Consider the following 11867-nt stretch of genomic DNA (forward strand, 5'->3'; position numbering starts at 1 on the left):
GGGCTGGGGATTCGAACCCGCCACCTTAGGTGTATGTGGCTGGCGCCTTAGCCGCTTAAGCCACAGGCGCCGAGCCGCAACCTGTTTTCAATTCATTGTTTCAGGTGACATCTTTGGAGACGTGTGTCACTTTCATTTGCAGTTAAGAATATGTATTTTTGGGGACGGACACAGTAGCTTATGCCTATAATCCCAGCACTCTGGGAGACTGAGGCAGGTGGATTGCCTGAGCTCAGGACTCGAGCATGAGCAAAACCCTGTGTCTAAAAGTAGCTGGGTATGTGGCAGGTGCTTGTAGTCCCAGCTACTTGGGAGGCTGAGGCAAGAGGATCACTTGAGCCCAAGAATTTGAGGTTGCTTTGAGCTATGGCACGATAGCACTCTACCCATGGTGACAAAGTGAGACTCTGTCTCAAAAAAAAAAAAAAAAAAAGGAAACATATCTTTTTGAGCACTTGGGGTTAGGCACTATGCTAAGAACTTTACAAACTTTTCAAAGGCCTCATAAGTTGGTTATTATTTCTGACTTCCAGATGAGGAAACTGAGATTTAGGGAGAATAAGCAGATGTTAGCAATAGCTAGTTAAAAATAGCTGGTATTCAAATCTGGTTTTTCCAGTTACAAAATGTGTAGTTTCATTGTCATTTACCATTAAAGTAAGTGAGCCTTACTTGGGAAAAAAAAAAGATTCCATGGACGAGTAAGTGTGATAACTGTAGTTTAAAATATTTTTTTGCTGCAAGATTTTTCGAGACCTTTGACATGTTATTGTACATTGTGCCTCTTCAAGACAGTGACTGAGGATGCACTATTTCTCAAACTTGCTTAGTTTTGAAACTCCTCTTTCCTCAGTTTCATCTTGAGGGATGAATCATTGTCCCATGATGACATACCTTTCTTACATCTTTTGATAGGTCTAGGTGATATCTACTTTGTATTGGAAGTATAATGAACCATAATAGAGGTTCAAAATGAGAATCTATAATTAATTGTGATAAAGCAGCATTATTTGCAGAGGTGTTAGCTGAAGTCATTGGATGAATGGACTTGCCCATAGAATTAGTATAGAGTGAGAAAAAGTCTTAAATCACATACAATTAATTTCAAAGTACAGAGATTAGCACTCTGGGAGTGAGACCATGACTCTCCTAAAAATGAAAAACTGAGGCAAGAGGATCACTTGAGCTTAAGAGTTTGAGGTTGCTATGAGCTACTTTGCCGGGGCATGCTACTGAGGTTGATAAAGTGAGACTTTGTCTCAAAAAAAAAAAAAAGTACAGAGATTAGTACTTAGGCAGGCAGTCAAGGGATGTGATAGGTTTGGGAAGAAAGGGAGAAGAAGGGAAAAATGTGAATGTTTCAGAGAGTTAAATAGTGTGAGGAGGGTGCTGAATTTGGCAATTTGGAGGTCGCGTTTACAAGTGGTAAAAGTAGTTTTAGTAGAGCAGTAGACTAAAGCCAGATTTCAGGAGGTGAGTGGTGGTGAGGAAATGAAGAGGCAATAGTAAGCTGAGAAAATGATGTGGAAAGGAAAGATCAAATTAGGTAGAAAGGTTTTTTATTTTTAAAAATTTTTTTTTAATTTTTAAAGGATATGAGAGACTTAAGTCAGGTCAGGAAGGTGACCTGAGTAGGAAGGTGGTAAAGAGGCAAAGATTGAGAAAAAAAAAAAAAAGAGGCAAAGATTGAATATATATCAGGCGGGAGAGAGTAATGGAGTAGGGTCCCAGAAGAAATGGTGGAGGGTGGAAAGAAAGAACACTCTGATGAGACATGGGGAAGGGAGGAAGTTGGATAAAGGTATCACAATCACGTATGCTAAGTGAAACAGGAGGCAAGGTAATCTTTTGAGAAAGACTTTTTTTTTTTTTTTTTGAGACAGTCTTACACTGTCACCCTCAGAGTGCTGTGGTGTCACAGCTCACAGCAACCACAAACTCTTAGGCTTAAGTGATTCTCTTACCTCAGTCTCTCAAGTAGCTGGGACTACAGGCACCCGCACAACGCCCATCTATTTTTTGTTGCAGTTGTCATTGTTGTTTTAGCTGGCCTGGGCTGGCTTTGAACCCGCCAGCCTTGGTGTATGTGGCTCGGGCTGTAACCACTGTGCTGCGGTGCCAAGCCAAAAGAGAGACTTTTAACTGGTATTGGGAGCTCAAAAAACAACAACAACAACAAAAAAAACCCCAAAAAACAGAGTCGGAGGTAAAATAGGGATGAATAAAAACTATTAAGTAATTTTGAAGTCAGTTAAAATAAGTATGAGTTTGTAGTAGTTGTAGTTGCTGCAACTATGTGAGGTTCTTTAATGCTAAGCAGTACAGGAATTCAAGAATTTGGGAAAAAATGAGTTCAGTTTTACTTAAAGAGTATGCCAAGGAAAGGGCAAAGAATGGATTCAGTGGGAGTGAGGAAGTCAGATCACAGGACAGTATGTTGTAGAATGAGATGTTCCCACTTGGAAGCCTGAGAAATGGAACAGTTTCCCTTAAATACCTTCCTAAATATATACTGCTGAAATGGGGATTATAGAAGTTTGCTGGAGTGAAGTTTGATGGATCCATTATTTTGAGTGAGTTGATTAATGAAGCATTTAGTGCTCCTAAAATATGGTAAATTTTAATGCTAGGAAAACTATGAACCAAGTGTCAGAGTATTCTTGGAATGTTGGAGAGGATCTTGGGTCAGTAGACGATAATCACAGATAGGGGTGAGAGTACATCCAATCTATGGGAATTTTACAGGAAGAATTTTGCAATAAAGTAAGAATATTAACTGAAAATGGTGGTGGTGAGAGATTGTTAATTTCTATTCCTGTTTTGTAAATTGCAGTTTTTTAAAATATATATACGTGTGTTTATTTGGTTTCCACTTTTTGCCTTCACAAAAAGACTTAAAATTTAATAACAATAACAATATTTAAGATAAGGACTAGAAACAAAAACCTTGTAAAGAATGAATGAAGATAAATACGTTCAGAAAAGAAATCAGACGACTGCTGCATCCAAATATTAAGCAATAATAATAGAGTCTTTTTTTTTTTTTGAGACAGAATCTCCCCTTTGTTGCCTTCAGTAGAGTATTGTGGTGGCATAGCTCATAGCAACCTAAAATTTTAAGCTCAAGCTATCCTCTTGCCTCAGCCTCTGGAGTAGCTGGGACTACAGGTGCCCATCACAACGTCCAGCTATTTTTAGAGGTAGAATTTTGTTCTTGCTCAAGCTGATCTGGAACTCCTGAGCTCAAGCAATCTGCTTGCCCCAGCCTCCCAGAGAGCTAGGATTATGCATGTCAGCCACCTCACCCAGCATTTTTTTTTTTTTTTTAAGTGGCAGAATCTTAACAAAGTAGTGTAGTAGTCAATAAAAGGACTGAATTCAGTTAACCTGAAGTGGAGTAAATGTTCAAAGAAAATACTGAGGAACTGGCTCGGCACCTGTAGCACAGTGGTTGCAGTGCTGGGCATGTACATGGAACCTGGTAGGTTCAAGCCTGGCCCTGGCCAGCTGGGCAACAATGATGACTGCAACAAGAACAAAAAACCCTGCGCCTTAGCACCAGTAGCTCAGTCAGTAAGGTGCCAGCCACATACACCTAGGTTGGCGGGGGGTTCTAGCCTGGCCCAGGCCCGCTAAACAACAATGACAACTGCAACCAAAAATAGCCTGGTGTTGTGGTGGGTGCGTGTAGTCCCAGCTTCTTGGGAGGTTGAGGCAAGAGAATTGCTTAAACCCAGGGGTTGGAGGTTGCTGTGAGTTGAGACGCTACAGCACTCTATCATAGAAGGCGACATAGTGAGATTCTGTCTCAAAAAAATACTGTGTCTCAAAAAAATACTAAGAAATTGTATGGACTAGTGAAGAGGTAGAGAAGATGTAGATGAGAGGATAGAATTACATAAGGTGAAAGAATGACAAGCTAATAGGCCATTAGGATTGGCATCTTGGGTGATGAATATGATTCCTAGGCCTGATGATGGAAGGGAAGGCAGAGGATTGATTAGAGGGGCATGGTGACACAGAGACTGGGTAAGATTGAGTAGCTCCAAAGATCTAGATTAGAGCTTTATTTTATTTTATTTTTGTAGAGACAGTCTCACTTTATTGCCCTTGGTAGAGTGACATGGTGTCACACAGCTCACAGCAACCTCCAACTTCTGGGCTTAGGTGATTCTCTTGCCTCAGCCTCCTAAGTAGCTGGGACTATAGGCGCCTTCCACAATGCCCTGCTATTTTTTTGTTGCAGTTTGGCCGGGGCCGAGTTTGAACCTGAAACCTTTGGTATATGGGGCTGGTGCCCTACCCACTGAGCCATAGGCACTGCTCAGACTAGAACTTTATTAAAGTGGTGCTGTCATAAGTCTGTGTGCCAGATGGCTAACTCTAATTGGAGTTTTAAATAATTTATGAATCTGGCTAATGTGGGCTACTTCATCTTTGTATGTGCTTGTATTGATAACTTATGCCTACGTTGCACCTGGCACTGAAATGTCCTTCCACTCATTTGTGTTTAAATTATATTCATTTTTAAAGCCCAGTTCAGTTTTGCCTTTCTAAGAACAATCTAACTCAAATGTGAAAAACGTTACACCTATTTCTGAACTTTGATGGGTCTTTATGACTCCTATGTGATCAGATTCCATCTATATTCTAGCTTGTTGAATTGTCTAATCTCTGCTGCTATACTATTAACTCTGTGTCAGAGACTGTCTTATTCATCTTACCTCCCCATGGCATCCTGAATGCCTAGAGTGTACCTCTGGTTAGGAGTACCACCTCTGGAATCAGACCAGATGGATCACCGTGGTGACCTTTGAGTTATTTGGATTCTTCAAACCTAAATTTCTTAATGTGTGAAATAGAAATAATACCATTACTGATTTTATAAGGCTTTTGTAAGGATTAAATAAAATAATTTGTGTAAAGCACTTAGCATAGAACCTGGCAATGGTAATTGCTGTTATCTCAGATACATTTTTATGGAATAAGTAAGCATATTGCACAAGGTACTTGGAAAAGTTACGCTTTTTAATTTTTTTACTCATATGTTTTGCAGTTTTTTTTTTTTTTTTTTTTTGAGACAGAGCCTCAGGCTGTCCCAGTGGGTAGAGTGCTGTTGCATCACAGCAACCTCCAACTTCTGGGCTCAAGTGAGTCTCCTGCCTTAGCCTCTCAAGTAGCTGGGACCACAGGCGCCCGCCACAACGCCTGGCTATTTTTTGGTTGCAGCCAGCATTGTTGTTTGGGAGGCCCGGGCTGGATTCAAACCTGCCACCTTAGATGTATGTGGCTGGCGCCTTAGCCACTTGAGCCACAGGCGCCGAGCCTACTCATATGTTTTGAATGAGAATAATTAGAAAGATTTTCCTATATGCGAATACTGGTATACTATAGTCTCTTGAAGAGTGATACTTTCATATAAATTACTGTAATAGTTATTTAGCTTTAACTATATGTTAGACATACTGCATAATGTTGAGTACTTTGATATAGACTATCTTTAATCTTAATTGAAAAGGCAAGTATTATCTGTGTGTTACAAATCAGAAACTGAGGCTCAGAGAAGTTGCAACTAGTAAACTAAGATAAAAACTTAGGTTGTTTAGGTTTAAAATCTGTATTCTATCTGTATTATTATTACTATTATTATTTTGAGACAGACTCTTAAGCTGTTGCCCTGGGTGTAGAGTGCCATGGCATCATCATAGCTCTCAGTAACCATCATAGCTCACGGCAACTTCCAACTATTGGGCTCAAGTGATCCTGTTGTCTCAGTTTTTCTATTTTTAATTAATTAATTTATTGAGACAGAGTCTCATTATATCACCCTTGGTAGGGTGCTGTGTCGTCACAGCTCACAGCAACCTCCAGCTCCTGGGCTTAGGTGATCCTCCTGCCTCAGCCTCCCAAGTACTTGGGACTATAGGTGCCCACCAAAACTCCTGGCTATTTTTTGTTGCTGTTTGGCTGGGGCCGGGTTCGAACCTACCACCATTGGTATATGGGCTGGCACCCTACCCACTGAGCAACAGGCACCGCCCAGATACTCTAGTTTTTGTTCTAGAAGCTTTATTTGTTTTATATTTGACATTTACATCTGATTCATTTCAAATTACTTTGTATGGTATGAAGAAGTTTGAGGGGTTTTTTTTTTTTTTTGAGAGAGAATCTCACTTTGTTGCCCTTGGTAGAGTGCCATGGTGTCATAGCTCACAGCAACCTCAAACCCTTAGGTTCAAGCAATTCTCTTGCCTCAGCCTCCCGAGTACCTGGAACTACAGGTGCCCACCACAATGCCTGGCTATTTTTAGAGATGGGGTCTTGCTCTTACTCAGGCTGGTCTCAAACCCGTGAGCTCAGGTGATCTGTCCTCCTCGGTCTCCCAGAGTGCTGGGATTACAGGAGTGAGCCACCACTGAGCCCCCTTTTTCTCCATTTTGTTATCAAATTGCTTCAGCATCATTTGAAAAAAAAAATCCCTTTCCCACTGAATGGTAGCAGTGCATTGTAATAAACAGGTGATTATATGCACATAAATGGGTCTCTACAATTTATTTTTAATTTAATTTTTTTTTTTTTGTAGAGACAGAGTCTCACTACATATCACCCTAGGTAGAGTGCCATGGCGTCGCACAGCTCACAGCAACCAACAACTCCTGAGCTTAGGGGATTCTCTTGTCTCAGCCTCCGGAATAGCTGAGACCACCGGAGCCTGCCGGGGCCGGGTTTGAACCTGCCACCCCCAGTATATGGGGCCGGCGCCCTACCCACTGAGCCACAGGCGTCCCTCCTACCATTTATTTTTATTATGAACGTGTTGTATTACAGTAGACTATAAATTCCAAGATAGATAGCTTGGGTTTTTATCTAATTTTTTTCACTCACTTCCTCTCACAGTGCCATGCACATGATAAACATTAAATACTTGCTGATTGAAAGAATTCATAAAAAGAAATCCACAGGAAGTCTGAAAAATGTTATAGAGTAAAAAATTAAGCTGTTCTTAGATGCATAACATGCTTAGATATACAGATACATCATAAAACTGGAAGTGTTTTGTTTTGCTTTGTTTTCTGAGACAGAGTTTCTCTCTGTCTCCTAGGCTAGAGTATGTCATCAGATTCCTGGGCACTAGCGATTTTCTGGCTTCCTGAATAGTGTACCATCATGCTTGACTGGGTTTTCTATTTCTTTGTCTAGACAGAGTCTGTGTTGCTCAAGCTGATCTTGAACTGACCTTAGGCAATCTCCCTCCTCAACCTCTCAAATGTTGTGACTACAGGCATGAATCCACCAGGCCAGGCCTTGAAAGTGTTTTTGTAGAATATTACCAAATTTTAGATTTTGCCTGCTCTCTGCTCCCTGCCATCATAAGAATTTGTCCTATCAGATGATTCTACTACTAGGTGTGAGGTCTTTTATCAGGAAATTTCTGTTTAGTTTCTAGATCCAGTTTCCCTAATTTTTTAATTGTCATTTTACATATATTGTTTACTGGGGACATTTTGTGAGAATCTGCTACTCTTCTGGCACATGTAGTTATTTTTTTGACCTTTTTTTTTTTTGCAGTTTTTGGCCGGGGCTGGGGTTTGAACCCGCCACCTCTGGCATATGAGCCCAGCGCCTTACTCCGTTGAGCCACAAGCACTGCCCTTTTGACCTTTTTATCTCTTTTGTTTGTATAAAATGTTATCAGTATAATGTCTAAATTGACATAAAGTAACTTAAAACAGGGGATGTATGTGAAATGGTCTCTTTGATTAAATTGTTTATTTTATTTAGATTTTAAATTATAGTTTTTACCATGTCTTTTGTTTTTGTAGAAATTGTCACAGAAGGAAAAAGGAAAAAGTCTTCATCATCTGACTTATCAGAGGTATGCATTAGTTTTGCTTTTAACCCATTCATTACCTTTGGCATTACTAATATTGAAAGTATTTTTCTGTTTGTCTTTTTAATAAAAATTTAATGAAAATACTGCAAAACTTTAATCAGTGTTTTTGGGAGATAATATATTCTAATTCAGTGAAAGCTAACCAGGAAACCCTTTCTGGGACCAGCCTTGTTTAAATTATTGTAAGATGTGTTACAGGCTCCATTTTAGATTTTATTTAAAACATAACTTAGCATTGTTGTGATGGCTGAATATATTTTAGTGCCTCATGCTTGTTCATTAATAACACATTAGATAGAGTAAAAAAATAGAAAATTTTATATTACCAGTATAAATACTATCATACCTAGTTTTAAGTACCTTGGTATTGACTACTACTACTTTTCTGTTTAATCAGTCCAGTGAAGTGAAATACCCTGCTTTAAAGCTATTGTATTCTCATGCAGTTAATCTGAAATTCCACCATTATAATTCATATTATTTAGTTAGTATATTTCTCTCTCTCTCTCTCTTTTTTTTTTTTTTGAGATAGAATCTTACTCTGTCGCCCTCGGTAGAGTGTTGTGACATCATCATAGCTCACAGCAACCTCAAACTCTTGGGCTCAAGTGATCCTCTTGCCTCTGACTCCCAAGTAGCTGGGACTATAGGTGCCCACTACAACATGTCCAGCTAATTTTCCTATTTTTGGTAGAAATGAGGTCTTGGTCTTACTGAAGCTGGTTTCAAACTCTTGAACTCAAGCAATCTACCTCCCTCAGTCTCCCAACTCAGTATCCCAAAGTGCTAAGATTGTAGGCATGAGCCATCATTCCTGGCTTACATTTCTCTTTCTGATTTTTAGTTTTAGTTTTTTTTTTTCTTCAGAGACAGAGTCTCACTTTATTGCCCTTGGTAGAGTGCTATGGAGTCACACAGCTCACAGCAACCTCCAACTCCTGGGCTTAGGTGATTCTCCTGCCTCAGCCTCCCAAGCACCTGGGACTACAGGTGTCCACCACAATGCCCGGCTATTTTTGTTGCAGTTTGGCCAGGATTGGGTTTGAACCCGCCACCCTCGGTATATGGGGCCAGTGCCCTAGTCACTGAGCCACAGGTGCTGCCCTCTTTCTGATTTTTAGATGTGCTCTGGTATTTAAAAAAAATTTTTTTTTAATTTGTAGGGAATTTAAGACTTATAGAAAAGTTATAGAAATCACACTGAATTCCTGTATACCTGTCACTCATATTCTCTTAATGTTAATATTTCATATAACTATTGAATGATTATAAAAAATAAGAAATTAACATTGGTATAATACTTTAAACTATAAATATCATTCAGATTTCTTTTCTTTTCTTTTTTTTTTTGAGGCAGAGTCTCACTTTGTCACCCTCAGTAGAGTGCCCTGGCATCATAGCTCACAGCAACCTCAAACTCGGGCTCAAGTGATTCTCTTGTCTCAGCCTCCCAAGTAGCTGGGACTACAGGCACCTTCCACAGCACCCAGCTATTTTTAGGGATGGGGCCTTGCTGTTGCTCAGGGTGGTCTCGAACTCCTGAGCTCAGACAATCTACCTGCCTCAGCCTCCCAGAGTGTTAGGATTACAGGTGTGAGCCACTGTGTCCAGCCTCATTCAGATTTCTTTAGTTTTTTTCCACTAATGTCTTCTTCTTTTTGTTTTTTTTTTGTATCAGGATCCAGTTCATCCCACATTGCATTTATTTGTTATATCTCCTTAGTTTTTCTGTCTCCTTAGTTTCTTTCAGTCTGTGGCAGTTCTTCAGTCTTCCTTCTCTAATGACTATAATGATACTTTTCAAGTGAATTGGACAGTATTTTGTGGGATATCTCCCAATTTGGGTTTGTCTCAGTTTTCTCATGAGTAGTTTAAGATTATGCCTTTTTTTAAACTATACTACAGAAGTGATGTGCCCTTTTCAGTGTATCACATTGGGATAATATGATAATGATATACCTTATCAGTGGTGATGTCAGCCTTAATTGTTTGGTTACTATTATGTATGCCTGTATACTTCACTGTAAAGGTATTCCTTTTTCCTTTATAAATAGTAGGCATCTTGGGGGAGATACTTTGAATATATGCAGATATGTAGGGAGCCAGCCCCCATACAACCTGTGAGTGTCCCCAGTGCTTGGCAGTGATGAGGGAAATGAGGAAAATAAAGATAATAGAAATAGAGTAGAATTTACAGAGTGGGCCTGGGGGGCCAACGCCCTTTATGTGAGAGACATTGATGGTCTGAACTAGGGGTCCTCAAACTTTTTAAACAGGGGACCAGTTCACTGTCCCTCAGACCATTTGTTGGAGGGCCGGACTGCAGGCCCTGGGATGAGTCAGCTGCTAAGCAGGACAGGCAGCAGTGGCAAAAACACCTGGCAGGCCCGATAAATGTCCTAGGCAGGCTGCCTGTGGCCCATGGGCCATAGTTTGAGGATGCTTGGTCTGAACTCTGGATGCACTTGGTTTTTATTACTTCTCTTGATCAGCAAATGAGTGTTCACAACAATAATAACATACAGCATCTTTGTGGCTTCTCATGTCCTAATTCTCCATTACCTACTGGATTACTGGTTAGCTATTTTTGTTACTTTTACTTCTCAAAATACTCATCAGTCACTAACAGGATTACCGGAAACAAAGGAAAAGGGAACACGGACTTTGGAGCTGGATACCACCCAGTTAATCCTCTGTGCTTCTGTGGGGCAGATTACTTGATGCCCTACTCGTATCAGGAGCCAGGGGCAAAAAAAGCTGAATTTTCTTATCCCACACCCACAATAACTAGTCTTTCTTGCTCAATGAGTCAGCTGCATGTGCTGTCCTAGTTAATCTTAAAATGGCTTTTCAAGCCCTTCAGGCCCTAGCCAGGCCTTTATGGACCTTTTTCCTGAAGCCCTCCTTGACTAAGGAGGCCTTTTTCCTGAAGTCTTTTGATGTTTGTGCCAAGCTGTCTTATGAAGACCCCAGTATAGCATTGTGGCCGGTGCCTGTAGTTCTAGGTACTTGGGATGCTGAGGCAAGAGGATTACTTGAGCCCAGGAGTTTGAGGTTGCTGTGAGCTGTGACACTATGGCACTCTACCAGTGGTAACAGAGTGAAACTCCGTCTCAAGAAAAAAAAAGCATCACTCAGTAGATATTTGGTGGTTACTTAACAAGTGTTAGACATTATGCCAGGCATAAATACTAGGGAACAGTGATGAACATTTCAGTGGTTACATTATATATTCCTTTATATGTGTGTATCACAGTTATTTTAACCACAATCCTATTTGTACTTTCAAACTGTTTCTAAATTTTAAAATAGTAAACAGTGATGTTTCTTATAATAGAGTTATAATAGAAGCTTTGCAGTATTATTAATAGCTTAGAATCTTTGTTGATTATGCACAGCTGAAACCATGATTAAAATTAGTTTAAGGATAGATGAGATTGGGTGGTGCCTGTGCCTCAGTGAGTAGGGCGCCAGCCCCATATACTGAGGGTGGCAGGTTTGAACCTGGCCCCAGACAAATTGCAACAAAAAAATAGCCGGGTGTTGTGGTGGGCACCTGTAGTACCAGCTACTCGGGAGGCTGAGGCAAGAGAATCGCCTAATCCCAGGAGTTGGAGGTTGCTGTGAGCTGTGATGCTACGGCACTCTACTGAGGGCGATAAAGTGAGACTCGGTCTCTAAAAAAAAAAAAAAAAAAGAATAGATAAGATTGTTTCAAAAGGCTTATATTATTTTTCATCAGTTAATTATTAGGGAAAATCATCGTAGAATAGTTGTACCTAAAATTTGTTTGCTTCTTATATACAACATTAGTGTGAGAGATCTAGATTATCAATTTATTAACCATAAAGCTGCAGCAGAGGTTTTTCTGAAGCTTTGAATGTTTATTTTTTTCTTTGCCTTGATTCCATCATGTTCACATGATGTGTGAGTTTAAAGACACTCAACCATTAAAAAAAAAAAAAAATTGGAG

The 11867-nt window shown here is 40.0% G+C and overlaps 1 protein-coding gene across 1 annotated transcript in view; it reads left to right on the plus strand.

Moving 5' to 3' along the window:
• Positions 1-11867, plus strand: part of SENP7 (SUMO1/sentrin specific peptidase 7) — a 142337-nt gene that overhangs the window by 4201 nt on the left and 126269 nt on the right. The window contains exon 2 of the mRNA XM_023508065.1: positions 7824-7876. Within this exon, the coding sequence (XP_023363833.1) occupies positions 7824-7876 (53 nt within the window). The remainder of the gene's footprint in view (positions 1-7823; positions 7877-11867) is intronic.

Source organism: Otolemur garnettii, unplaced genomic scaffold, assembly GCF_000181295.1.
Source record: "Otolemur garnettii isolate 467f Iridium unplaced genomic scaffold, OtoGar3 scaffold00220, whole genome shotgun sequence".
NCBI lineage: Eukaryota > Metazoa > Chordata > Mammalia > Primates > Galagidae > Otolemur > Otolemur garnettii.